The sequence below is a fragment of the Anneissia japonica genome, unplaced genomic scaffold, assembly GCF_011630105.1.
Source record: "Anneissia japonica isolate Jap-2015-1 unplaced genomic scaffold, ASM1163010v1 scaffold287782_len627234_cov183, whole genome shotgun sequence".
Lineage (NCBI taxonomy): Eukaryota > Metazoa > Echinodermata > Crinoidea > Comatulida > Comatulidae > Anneissia > Anneissia japonica.
In genome coordinates, this window is record NW_022695201.1 from 21,007 (window position 1) to 35,036 (window position 14,030).

Consider the following 14,030-nt stretch of genomic DNA (forward strand, 5'->3'; position numbering starts at 1 on the left):
GAAAATGCAGAAAAAAGACCCAAAACAAATTGGAATGAAGTTTTCAACTAACTAGTGCATTAAAATTATTCATATACTTACTACTTACCTATATAAAATTAAAATGTATTGTTCACAAACTCCAATATTTGGATTTTAATACGCCTTTTCCACGAATCGGTAGACATCGCGAAGTGATGACAAACTGCCTAAGTCAGTGGTGCGTAACAAACAAAAATAACATAAGCTAGGCCTAGCTGCTGTACGCCTAGCCGATACGAAGTGTCACCAAGGAAAGTTTAGTTTTTCTGAGTATGTGCAGATTGTGCTTATCTGGCTCATTTGCATAACAATACCGCACATAAGGCTAATTCAAGTTAGACGGCTTCAACCAGCCAGCTTCCTATCCTGGTAACAGTTAAAAGTCCTTGGTTGTGTAGTGCAATTTAAAGCTCCAATGATGCTGAAACTCAAATTCATACATGTGTATGTTTTGGTACAGTACAACCAACCAATGGTTTAAGAAACTTCAAAGTGTAGTCATGCAATGAAAATCCAGTGGACTATACAACTTCAAATTCTAGTATATAATGCCACTTATACAATTAAAATACAATAAACTTTTAATGATTACTTTTTAGACATTGGTTACCGTGAGTGTGACCAACATAAACGACAACACCCCAGAGTTTGAAGGTGCGCCATATGCAGCAGCTGTTGATGATGACTCGCCACCAGACACTGTCATCACCCAGATTACAGCCAACGATGCAGATAATCAGACAGGTGGTCTCTGGTATGACATCATTCAAGGAAATCCTGATGGATTGTTCCGAATTGACCCCATGGTAGGAACATTGATTTGATTACGCTGCATCATTTGGTGGATAAGACATCAATTTATTCCTTTTGACTGCCACCTCCCTCCAGCTGCCTTCCATTCCTTCACTTTCTCATGTTTATGGTCATCTCCCACACTGTCTTGTTGCATTTTTTGCCCATGTCAGTGCTGTTTCTTCCTTCTCTATTCATGAAACATATCCTCACAAACTCTGTTTACATAAACGTGTCTTCATCAACTTAGTATTATCAATAATAGTTGTATCAATCCCTTTGTAAATACTAACCTCAATAAGCCAATATAATATGCCCATTTAACCTTTGAGTAATTTACCTTAAAAATAAAGGAATCATCTGTCCCCTGCTATACGTAGGGGACAATCATGGCTTATAGCCCTCATTTGTCATTTTGCATAATTTGTTACCATTTTAATCATTTTTTTCCCAGACTGGTATTGTGTACTTGAATCAATCTGCTGGTAACTATGGTGGTGAGATGTTTTCATTGACAGTTGAAGTAAGCGATAACCCAGCAGATCCAAGCAATGCTCAAACTGTAAGTGCATGCATTTTTGTTTTTGTGTTCAAGAATAGTATAATATCCCCAGGTGTATACATTCAGTGACCAATACGAATACAATAGTTTGGTGATAATTTAGTTACATAACCAGTCAATTTAAGGTGTTCCAATATTATGAAAATATTAAAATGCTAGTATATGGTCCAGAAAATCACTGCACTTTCAAACTTCTATCAATTGAGTCATTTTATTTTAAAGTAACGCATTATAAATGTTTGATTGTTATTATTATTAACATAGAACATTCCTGATTTACAGAGCATAGCAACCTTGACAGTGACGGTTGTATCTGTGGAGAAACCACCAGAATTGACTTCTTCATTGTTCATTGGCAGTGTTGATGAGGGAGTTGCAGGAGCACCAGTAACAATGGTATGAGAACACTAATAAATAGTTTGTCAGCCTCATTAACCATAGTCCAACCTGTTTAACCAAAGTAGGATCAGTGACCTTAAGGAGCTCATTCTCTTTAGCCTTTACATTGTTTTCTGAGTAGAGCATCTACTCACATTTATTAAAGACTTAAATTTTAATTTTGTTATTTGATTTGAAATGTATACTTACTACTGACAATTAAAATTACACTTTCAGTACTGGTTTTAATACCTTCTGATAATAATTCTATTTTTTCTTCAACTTAGTATTTGTATCTCATTTATTCTAGGTACTGCAAGATGTTAGTTACACATTTGTTTCATTGTGTTTATATTGCTGTTCATAATTTTTCAGGTTCCTGTCATCAGTGTGTTAGGTGATCCTTCTAAGGTGACATATTCAGTCACTGGTCCAGATTCAGATTACTTTAACATTGACCCAGCAACAGGTAAAATCATTGACAATATGCTAAATCCTCTTTAGTATCATTTTAGGTTGCATTTTTTTTTTCTGTTTATCTGATATCTTCACATATCCTCCTCATGGTATAAGGCACATAAAAGACATGTGAGTCTGTAGTGTAAACCTCTGTTATACCAGAGGAGCAAGAGACTGTTTTTTTTATCTGATCTCAAAGCCGATCGGACCAGTCTACTCTACTATCAGCATGGTGTCAAGATGTAGTAGGTAACACAAGAGTAGGATACTGTTGATTATGTAATCCAGAGCAGTAAAATTTTAGCTGATAATGCAATAGTAGATTATGCAATAGTATACCATGCAATAATATACTATTGCATGATATACTATTGCATATTACATCATGCTATAGCAAAATAGAATATGCAATAAAGTAAATTTTGCAGCATATCAGGCTATAATAATTTATAATTTATATATAATTTGCCTTGTATACCTTGCAATATTAGATCCTACAAATATTCGATCATGCATTATTTGAATATTGCGGTAGATAGTAAATATATTCAATTGAAGATATATATTTCTTTTACATTTTCTTCTAATTCAGGCCAACTGACTACCAACAGCTCTCTTGATGCCGATACGAAAAACCTCTATGACTTTGAAATCGTCGCAACAAACTCAAAAGGCGAGACAGACACTGCAGATGTTCAAGTAATTATTACCAACCTCAATGACAACTTCCCTGTGTTCCTTCCACCTCAGATGAGCATTAATATATCCGAAGGGACAGTTGGTGGTGAGACAAAATTTATTTATATTTTTTTTTTAGAATACTTACCTTGGTTAAACCCATAGTGTAAAGCTTCTTTTGCAAGGCTCTAAAAATTATTGGAATTGGAACGTCTATCAGTAGGTGTACCGTAAGGGCCAACTCAGACAGCGTCGGCCGACGCAGCCCAACCTGATTTCTCGTCGGGGACAGTCTTAAGCCGTCTTGAGAAATATTAAACATGTTTAATATTCTACGACGCGACTGCCACTGACGCACACCATCGCGTCTGCGTTTAACTCACACAGGCCCGGCGCGACAACAAATCGCGTCGGGCTGCGTCATACGATGCTGTCTGTGTTGGCCTTAAGGCGCTATGCAAGTCTTTCTACATTACATCTAACTACATTACATCTGGATCTACAAGTGCATCCTAGAGTTTATACTGTATTGTATTCTAAAACGTATTAAAAAATATGAGTGTTGTGCTCATTAGAGCATGATATTCAAATCAATGGCAAACACTGTATTAAGCCAACATCTGTGATAGGTTTTCAATATATTGTGATGCAGCAGTCTTGGCTGCTTCCATTTGTCCAATCAATGTTCCTCTAAGTTGTGTGGCTCATCACATTCCTCTTTTGGCGTCACCTCCTCACCCGCCCTTGGCTAACAATAGACATCAGCTCTGGGTTAAATAAACACATTTTGGCGATAGAATTTATATGCACATCCAACTTTCCTATTTGCTGTTGCGCAAAAACAGATTTTATTAGTGAATGTTTTTTTTAATGGAAAAATTACATTACATAAAGTTTGAGATTGACTATTGCTTTTACATTGGTCAAATCAATATTATCTGTATCAGGTGGTAGTATGATTGAATCATTTATTTTGAGGGCCTCTTTGAGTCAGCTTCGCTGTAAGAGCCCCCTCATGAAATATTGTTGAATAAATAAATAAATAAACATTGTTTTCAAACCATTAATTTTCATAACAGGTGATATCATTGGTCAAGTGAATGCTTCTGATCCTGATGGATTCCCAATTACTTACTTTATTTCCAGTGGCAGTGAGGGAAAATTTATCATAGATCCCAATACTGGTGAAATTAGAGTAAGTCCTTGAAAAGCAAAGCAATTGTTTTACAAGATTTTCATTTTTTGTATTACTTTTTTAAATTGGATAAAATGTAAATTTTGTTACCATTCTAAATAATGAATTTCCAATTTAAAATTTAATCTCATCTTGATAATGTAAATGTCCAACATATTTGTATATTAGATTAGATCCAATCAAATATCTTGTGTCTGTACTTAATTGGACCATGGAGGAAAGAAACTTGAACCTAATTAATTCTAAGTTTATTTTGATATTTAGTAAAGTGTAGTAAGTGTACATTTACATGTTTCAAAGACGGAGCACAAAATCAAGCTCTCTGACTGGGTAAATACTGTTTCTTCTTTGTATCAGCAAATTTAACTTCAACAAATAATATCCTTGAAATGAATATTTGCAATTTTTTTCTTGAAATTCAAGGTTGCACCTGGAGAGACCATTGATGGCACGTCGTCATACACACTTACCATATCGGCAATTGATGGAGGAAACCCATCCCAGACTGCCACTTCAGTCATTACCATCAATGTAGAGAACGTCAATAACAGTCCACCGTACTTCCCATCTGATCAACTGTACCGTGTCGTTATAATTCCTGAAGATACCCCAGTTGGTAAGAACGTGGTTAACATTACGGCTATGGATGACGATAATGATGCTGATCTCGAGTACACAATTACGGACAGCGTAATGTATGACAGCGCCGGACGAGAAGTCATGCCATCAACAACCGCTAGATCAAACACTCAGAACTTATTTGTCCTCAATTCACAGACAGGAGCACTGACTGTTGACATGGGTCTGGACCGTGAACTTGTGGAAACAGTCAGGTTGACCATTGAAGCAACTGACAAGAATTCTGTTGACCAGAGTCAAGCTGATAGCGTTATTGATGGTAAGTATTAGTTTTGTTTCCAGGGGTCACAAGTCTCCTGGACGTCACAGAATCGGGAAGGCCTCACGTACTCCTGCAAGCAAGGAAGGATCTCCCGGAAAATAACCCATCTCCCGTACATTTCATAATATTTGTATATTTTTACTACTTTATTATCAATTGTCTCACGGAAGTCAGTGCTGATAGGAATCAACAGGCGCAGTAAAATAAAATTAAATATCTTATGAAAGCTCATTCAACCAGATTTCCTGGAAGGGATTTCTACCAACTTTGGACCCCTGTGTTTCTTTCTTTACATTTACTACGTGCAACACACCTGGCCCGGGATTTATCAATCTCAGCTTAGCAAATGTCTTACGTCAAAAAAGTTAAGATGTCCCTAATAAATATCTTAAGCTGATTTATTACCCAATCTTAGCAAAATCTTGGCTTAAAAATCATCTTAGATGGCACCAACGTACAATCGACTTTCTAATTTTAGGCAATTTTTAAGCTAAGCAATATGGATAAATTTGACTTAAGCAAAAAAATGGACTTAAGACAAATTTAAGCTGATTTCTAGTTTGATAAATCTGGCCCCTGCACTGACAACATCAAAGTGCTGAAATTCACTATAAATATATTTATAATTTTAATTATTAATTGTATTATCTGGTGGATTAATTAATCAAGCAATTTTTAAAAATTTTAAAAATAATGCATAATTTTTGTTTCTATTCCATCCAGCGATTGTTCTAATTCAAATTACCGACATCAACGACAACACTCCTGTTATTGAGCAGATCAATGTCACAGCATTGGTCATTGATGTTACTGAAAATGAGGAACGTGGGACGCTTCTTACAACGATTGTTGCCAGTGATGCAGACAAGGATGCCAATGGCATGTTGGAGTATCTTCTTGTTGATGAAGACACTGGTCTTGTTGGCCTGATCAGGGAAACAGGTACGATAATACAGGTTATGTAAACACGTAATTATATTTTCATCATGGTATTGATTGAAGATTTTGCCAAAAAAAAAGGGGCAATCATGGTGGGCTGCAGGGGCTGGGACCACATTTAATTTTGTTATTTTGACTTTTCAGCCCCATAATCATCCATCCCTGTGTATATTTCCAAATTTATTCAAACAGAAGATGATTGGAATAGATGTGTTCACAAAATTTTTCGACCATGGGTCTTTCTCAAGTGATCTTCATAAATTTAGTTACTTATAGTCAAAAAATGTTGGTTTGACAGTATCAAAATGATTACACTATTGATTAAGGTCTGTTTCATGAATATTTAACAGTTTTTCCAATCAATACCAGTAATCCCTTTATTAAAATACAGGGCTCAATTTATCTTTCTTTTTGGTGAGTAGCCCAATGGGATAGTTTACTGTATATTTCACCAGCCCAATCATTGGCTACATTTTACATCAGTAACATTATGTTCTTGGTCAAGCATACTTGAGAAGGAGTTTATAACTAATCTCTAGCCCACAGGGCTAGTAGTGTAAGGTAGGTTTACTAGCCCAGAGGAGTTTTCACTAGACACTGTACGATGGACTAGTACTAAATTGAGCTGTGGAATACCCATTGAAGCTAATAGAACTGTCAACATAAACTATTATTTTAAGTTGTTTTTTTTTTTTTTATCAAATTTTATTTAGGTCATTTAGTTGTAAATGGTGAAATAGACTATGAGCAAGTCCAGTGGTTCAACTTTACTGTGCGAGTGCAAGATATGGGAATGCCCCCATTGTTTACATCAATCCCAGTCTTCATTCGTGTCATCGATGTAAACGATAACAGTCCAGTTTTCCAAGATACGCCCTATGAAACTGTGGTGTCTGAGAGCGCAGGAATTGGAGATCCAGTTGGTGTCACTGTACTTGCGACTGACCAGGACAGTGGTTCATTCGGAGAGGTTGTGTACACACTTAGCGGAGGAAATGGAAGGTTTAGCATCGATCAAAACACTGTGAGTAAACAATATATTTCATATGACAGTAGATGTGTAAATATATTTATTTCTTTTTTACATTTTTTAATTATAAAAATACATAATAATACTTATACAATTTATAAATGATAGGTTCTTTCAAACTTTCATAATTTTTTAAATTATCATTTACTTGATTAACCATTCAAACAACTTTCTTAGTGTGTCAATAACATATTTCTCTGTATATTATTAAACATATTTTTAGGGTGAGATTTTTGTAGCTAACCAATTAGATGGAAACCAGAATGAATATTTCGTCACAGTAACAGCAACAGATAACCCTAATGGAGCCTCGACCGATCGCTTGACAGCTACTGTAGGGGTGAGTAACTTAAACTTAGATATTTTAGGAATCTAGCATTTGTTGAATACAAAAAAATTAAATAGATTATAATAGAATAAATTCCAAGTACACCACATAAGTTGTGTGAAATATGGATGTGGTACACTGCAAATTTATACCAATTATTATTTATCTGCCATGCGGTGAGCCTCAAATTTATACCAAATATTATTTATCCGCCATGTGGTGCAAATTTATACCAATAGACTTTGTACATATTGTCATAAACTAACTTATCGAAAAGGCTTTGTAAGTATTCCTTTATTTAACGTCAGACTTTTGACCCGTTAGATTGGAAGTAGAGTGAAAGAAACAAATGGAAATCTTGAACATTTTTGCATAGCCTTGTTGCGTGAACACGGGTCTAGCCCTAGACTAGAGAGCGGTACAATCAACCTTCTTCTTACTCATTATTGGTCATCGCAGTCAAAAGAAACCTCATATTCTACAATTCAGCAATTTAAGTTTATCCAATAGTTTAAATATTTCATATATAAATTGCAACAAAATGAATTGGTGACAGTGTTTAAGTTGAATGTGTACCTCTAAATCAACGACAATCGCTTAGTCAGCGCTGGACGTGGTGAGTCCTGCTAGCGATGGACCTAGGCCCCCTAGAAGGCCTGTCAAAACTCTTCATATTTTTAGTCTGAATGGAAACTTAAATAAAATCAACCTTAATCCCATGAATCTATGAATCATTCAAAATGTATACGTTGTTATAAAAATTATCTTCTATGGTAACTTCATTACATTTTAGACAATTTAATATACACCACTTTCAACTCCGCTCAATGCATTAGCATAGGACTTTGGCAGTGTAAACAACTTCAATACCCACTCGGTGAACTTGCGATGACGTCATCTTTTGGTGACTAATTCGGTCTATTATTGTATCACTGAGTGGTGAACTGCAAATTTATACCAATCATTGTTTATCTGCCATGCAAACCATTAAACAGTATTATTCAATGATACTTATCAATTTTAAATGATTTCTAGAGGTGCTGCAACTGGCTTAACAATGGCAACTGATCTTTATGGTTACACTAATTGTTGTGTTGTATATATGACTAAGTAGATGCATGAATTTATCCATTTCTGTTGATTTACCTGATTTTCTTTGTTTCATTTTATCAGGTTACAATTGGCGTTGTAATTGATAACAAATTCACCCCAATTCCTGATACGTCAACCTACTACTTTGAAATTGCTGAAAACACACCAGCATCGACATTTGTTGGTGAAGTGCAGGCCACTGATAATGATATTGGACAGGCAGGTGAATTGACATATGCACTTAGTGATACCAGTCCAGAATGTAAGTAACAATCAAGAGAAGATAATTTGAAATGCACTAAACAGTTAATGTCATGCTTTTTCATTTAGCCATCATATTCATTTTTAGAGTAGCAGTGTCTATTTTGTGAATTCTTACCTAAATAAACTGAAAATTCCCATTTTTTTAAACCAGAAAAAACCCCTTAAAAATAATAGAACAATCTAGCCAGGGTACCATATATCACATGTGCATCCTCATTCTTTTTTCACTTTGCAACGATATACACCTTCTCAGAAGGTAAAGATTAAATAGTAGTTTAGAACACCCCTAGAAAATAATAGAACAATCAACCCCAGGGTACCATATACCACTTGTGCATCCTCATTCCTTTTCTACATTGCAACTATAAACACCTTCTCGGAAGATAGAGATGGCCTAAATAGTAGTCTTAGTTATTTGTGTAGTGATATTGAGTTTTTGGTTTCAAAGTGTTTAAGATACGTCCTAAAGTAAGACAATCTCTGTAATTAATGAGTATTTATTGTAAAACAAAGCTTATAATGATTAATAAATTATTATTATTATCAATCAGTATTTTTCATAGTTTCAGTTAAGTAGTTTTAAGTTAATTAAGTTATGGTTGCCAGCACTTATGTACAGAGTCCATCTCCCTTTGTTGGCTACCATCTCTAGTGTATTGAGAGAAAAGAAACTTTGATATATTTTTTATCCACAGTAATCCTTTCTCATCTGATGATCAATGAGAACCTTGGTGTGATTCTCACCACTGCTCCCTTTGATCGCGAGGTTCATGGTGGTCGTCTTGAATTCACTGTTGTTGTGAGTTTTCAGTTTACATATTTTCTAATCTCTTTCTATCTAACACAATAGGCTTTTTTTTTTATTACTGTTGTTTTTTGTGATGGTTTTTAAAAATATTAATCCAATTAATAATCTGGTTCAATCCATCATTTTCTGTAGATATCTGACAATGGTACACCAAGAAAATCCAGTACTGCAAATGTGATACTAACCATCAAAGACGTGAATGACAATCCTCCGGTATTTGACAGCACAACTTATTCTGTCAGTGTTCCAGAAGGATTAGCAATAGGATCATCTGTAAGAATTAAATATGAAAGATTGATAAGAGAAGTTCGATGATTTGAATGAGTTACAGTCTTAAGATACTGCTATACAATATACCAATCAGTGATTTTTAGAATTGAATTTTGTTGATAATATTATTGCTATTTGTATTTTTGTATTACACCTTAAGAGCAGCAAAGCTATAGGGGCTTAATTAGTGGTAACCCTAATGTGTGTGCAGAATCATAGATGCACTAGTTACTTGGGCATCTCCATGCTGCCTCCTTGTTCTCTTAATAAGTACAAAAGTAATTGTAAAGTGAAAGAAAATTTAAGTATGATGTTTTACTTGTTTCACGTTCACTGATGCAATATGATGTGATATACTGGATATTTTTGTTGTTTTAGGTGTATACTGTGATGGCTTCTGATTCTGATACTAACAGTAGTGTAACGTACAGCATAGTTCAGGGAAACACCGGAAATGCTTTCATAATAGATCGTAAGTTCTACATTTTTATTGCATAATGCAATTTTTTTTTTTTATACAAAGTAAAAGAGATAAAAATGAAGTATATTACAAGCTACTAATATGGAACATATCTCTCACCATGCATCAGTGTTTTAATATTCTAAATAACAGTCAATTTTTTAGTATACTGTGTTTGCGCAGATATGCTGTGGAAGTGAAATTTCTGTGTAAATTGGAATGTGTTAAGGTTCACTTCAGTTCCTTTCATTTTACACGCACGCCCATACAGTGTGTTGACAGATGACCAATGGCTAGTAGCACCCTGTCCGTTAAGAGTAATTTTTTACCTAGTTCTGCAGTATACTAATGCTCTTATCTAATGCCTATTTTATATATATTCCTGTCTTTTACAGCATCATCTGGAGAATTGACCAATAATCAAGTGTTGGACTTCGACACTGTTAATCGCTATAACTTAACAATAGCTGCCACTGATCAGGGCGGTATGATTGGAACAACTCAGCTCTACATTGATATCTTGGATTTGCAGATTGGAAGTATTACATTTTCAGAGACGATCTACCGTGCCAGCCTTGCTGAAGACGTACCAGTTGGTGAGATAACTTTTTAAGTCATTCTTATCCAATAGTGAATACTTTATCAAATGCCAGATACTGTATATACCACACACATACATCCCAGACATCTGATTTAGTAGTAAGTGTTGGAATATTTTAGGCATCTCATTGTAAAGTGTTGAAATATTCTGGGAATCTCATTGGTTAAAATATCCTATGCATCTATTTGGTTGAAAGTGTGAAAATATCATGGACAAGTATTTGGTTGAAAGTGTGTAAATATCATCGACAAGTATTTGGTTGAAAGTGTTGGAATATCATGTGCATCTCAGTGGTTGAAAATGTGGAAATACTGAGGAAATCTATTTGGTTGAAAGTGTTGGAATATACTGGGCATCCCTTTAGTTGAAATTGTGGGAATGCTTTGACTATTGTATATAATTGTGTTGTAAACAAGTATGCCCCAGGCAGAGTAAAGTATTCATATCCTTAAGGTATTACTATTCTTAGGCTATTCTAGTAAGGTAGGCATGCCATGAATGAGTAGGTGTAGGGCATATACTAACTGAGACATCTCCTAGTTAGGGCCTACTCAGGCAGGTAGAGTAAGTGGTAAGTAAAATTATGGGTTTAGAGAGTAGAGTTGTTTTCAATGCATCTTACCACCTAACTACACCACTGATCCTTAAAACAACAGAATTTATAGCCCTCCTTTAAATTTGAATGTGAATTATGTTTTCAGATACCTACGTAAACCAGGTATTGGTGAATGACAATGGGAAACCCGTCATCGCCACATTCAGTATCGTCGATGGTAACGAGGATGGCGCTTTCATTATCGATCCCAACACCGGTACCATTACAACTAACAAAACTCTGGACTCGGAGACTAACTCTCAATACTTCCTTGTGATCGAAGCTAAAACCGATGATACAATAGCACAGGCTTTGGTAAGAAATTAGTCCAATTTATGTCTTGAGTTATAAATCTCCAAAACTCTTTGATTTTGTCTTGTTCGTTTCCACTTTGTTCCATTTTTTTCCTGTTCCTCCGCTATTTTTTAATCAGTAATACACATTTGCATTTAGAAATTTTAATATAAATGAAATCCATTTTGTAGATGACAGGTTATTGAATGCAATTTAAATTATAATGAAATAAATCATATCTGCATAGAAACATACAGTAATTTTTATAGTTCCAATACTATGTGAAGCACTTTTTATAACATAAAGTTAAAAAGAATACCTCATCAATGAAGATCAGATTTTCAACAATTTAACAATGAAGTCAACTGCTAAAATTTACCAGTCAGTGATGGTCAATTGTACTCTAGCAAGAGATCTCAAGTATCATATTATAATAATTGATTATAATAATAATGCTATTATTTTTTCCTATTTACGATAAATAGCTGCAAGTAGTTGTTACTGACGTCAATGATCAGGCACCAGTGTTCCAGCAGGCATCTTACTCTGTCCGCATACTGGAGAATACAGAGGTTGGCATGGAAGTGGAAGAAGTGATGGCAGTTGACAAAGATGCTGATGGTGGTACCATACTCTACAGCATCATAAGTGGAAATGACATGGGTAAGGTAGCTTGTTATCTGGTACTGGTATGGGCATTTATAATGCACCTCTTCCTTGAGGTTCTAAAGCATAGTTCTTTTCCCGGGTCATTAGGTCCACACGCTTTATGTGTTGCTGCTGGAAATCAGCGCAGGAGCAAGCAACCCCACCAGGTACCCAGTTATACTCCTGGGTGGAGAGAAGCAATGCAGATAGTCTCTTGCTCAATGACACAAGGGAAATGCACAGCGAGGGATTGAAACCCTGACCTCAAGGTCGGGAAACCAAAATTTTCCCGCTGCACCAAACCGCTTACTGTATTATTGTTGTTGTTGCTGCTGCTGCTTTTACAAGATGAACTTTATAATCTATATTATTATTATACATTTGTAGGGCACTTTAGGATTGACAACACAACAGGTAAAATTTACCTGAAGAAAATTCTTCTTGACCGTATTCCAATGGACTTTTTGTATGAGTTGGTGGTCGAAGCTCAAGATAGTGCCGACTCCCAACTCTCCAGCACCATTACCGTCTCCATCGAGATTATCGATATTAATGACCATGCTCCCGTCTTTATCATGCCCTCTGAGGGTGAAGTACTCACAGTTCCTGAAGTAAGTATAAACCAGACTGCCCCTTTTTGTTCATAGAGAACTAGCAGTATCTAGCAGATGTACACTTTCATATATTTTTTTAATGGGTTTAGGTGTTTTACCTGTGTTTTTTAATTGTTTGTCCTTTTTTTCTCTCTGGAATTATTGTTTTTATATAAACATAGTGGCATAAGAATTTTTCCCAGTGATTTACAATCCTGTGAATTACTGGTTGATCTTTAATTTAAATATTTTCTACTTTGTTTTAGAATGAACCAGTTGGGTATATAGTCCTTTATGTTAGTGCAATGGATGTTGATTTAGGGCGCAATGCTGAAATCAGATACGATTTCTTGCGTACAGAAGATGTTAGCCGTGATTGGGAAAGCTTCACCATCAATGCAACATCTGGTGAAATTGAAACAAGTGTAGTGTTTGATAGAGAAGAAAAAGATCTTTATACTGTAAGTATCCAAAGTATTTTGCAGTACAGATATCAATGCTGGTAAAATAATTGAGAATACATTTTCAGTTCAGATAAGTAAATCTTCTCATAAAGAAGGTCATTATTAGTTATGATTGATTGAATGATTGATTGAGTGATTGATTATTTTATTATTCCTGCAGCTTGTTGTGGTTGCATCAGACCAAGGCGTAATTCAGTTGGCAACACCACATGAGATAACTGTATTGATCTCTGATAGAGATGACAATCTTCCAATGTTTGAGCAGCTGGTAAGTGTCACTACTCAAACTGAATAAAATTATATTTTTATGGAAACATGCACATAAAATGATTATTATTAATGGAAGTTAATTCTCAAAAACATTAACATTATCATGATAAAAATGGGATTTTTTTTCTGGTGGGATAGTTCCATTAGCAATCTGGTTATATCTCTTCTTCCAGGTATTACTCACAATAGATTTTTTTTTTTCAATTTAGAAATGAACGAGTTACAATTTTCAGTATACAATATTTTGGATATGCTATGCATTCCTTCAGTAACACAGACTAAAAAAAAAATCGCCCTAATATTACCCTTTTTTTTCTCAGCATCACTTATAATTTTGATGATTTAGTAATAAGTTGATATACAGATTGGTTGATTGATTGATTGATTA

General features: G+C 35.0%; 1 protein-coding gene across 1 annotated transcript in view; it reads left to right on the forward strand.

The window, feature by feature from the left end:
* The window catches only part of LOC117101436 (cadherin-23-like), a gene marked incomplete at its 5' end in the record, with an annotated part of 44,215 nt that overhangs the window by 21,003 nt on the left and 9,182 nt on the right, over positions 1-14,030 (forward strand). The window contains 20 exons of the mRNA XM_033241414.1: positions 621-827; positions 1,268-1,375; positions 1,658-1,771; positions 2,129-2,222; positions 2,805-2,996; positions 3,970-4,085; positions 4,509-4,983; positions 5,710-5,928; positions 6,639-6,949; positions 7,179-7,295; positions 8,457-8,637; positions 9,335-9,438; positions 9,580-9,720; positions 10,096-10,189; positions 10,573-10,773; positions 11,480-11,688; positions 12,153-12,330; positions 12,703-12,926; positions 13,175-13,369; positions 13,533-13,640. Coding sequence (XP_033097305.1) covers positions 621-827; positions 1,268-1,375; positions 1,658-1,771; positions 2,129-2,222; positions 2,805-2,996; positions 3,970-4,085; positions 4,509-4,983; positions 5,710-5,928; positions 6,639-6,949; positions 7,179-7,295; positions 8,457-8,637; positions 9,335-9,438; positions 9,580-9,720; positions 10,096-10,189; positions 10,573-10,773; positions 11,480-11,688; positions 12,153-12,330; positions 12,703-12,926; positions 13,175-13,369; positions 13,533-13,640 — 3,588 coding nt within the window. The remainder of the gene's footprint in view (positions 1-620; positions 828-1,267; positions 1,376-1,657; positions 1,772-2,128; positions 2,223-2,804; positions 2,997-3,969; positions 4,086-4,508; positions 4,984-5,709; positions 5,929-6,638; positions 6,950-7,178; positions 7,296-8,456; positions 8,638-9,334; positions 9,439-9,579; positions 9,721-10,095; positions 10,190-10,572; positions 10,774-11,479; positions 11,689-12,152; positions 12,331-12,702; positions 12,927-13,174; positions 13,370-13,532; positions 13,641-14,030) is intronic.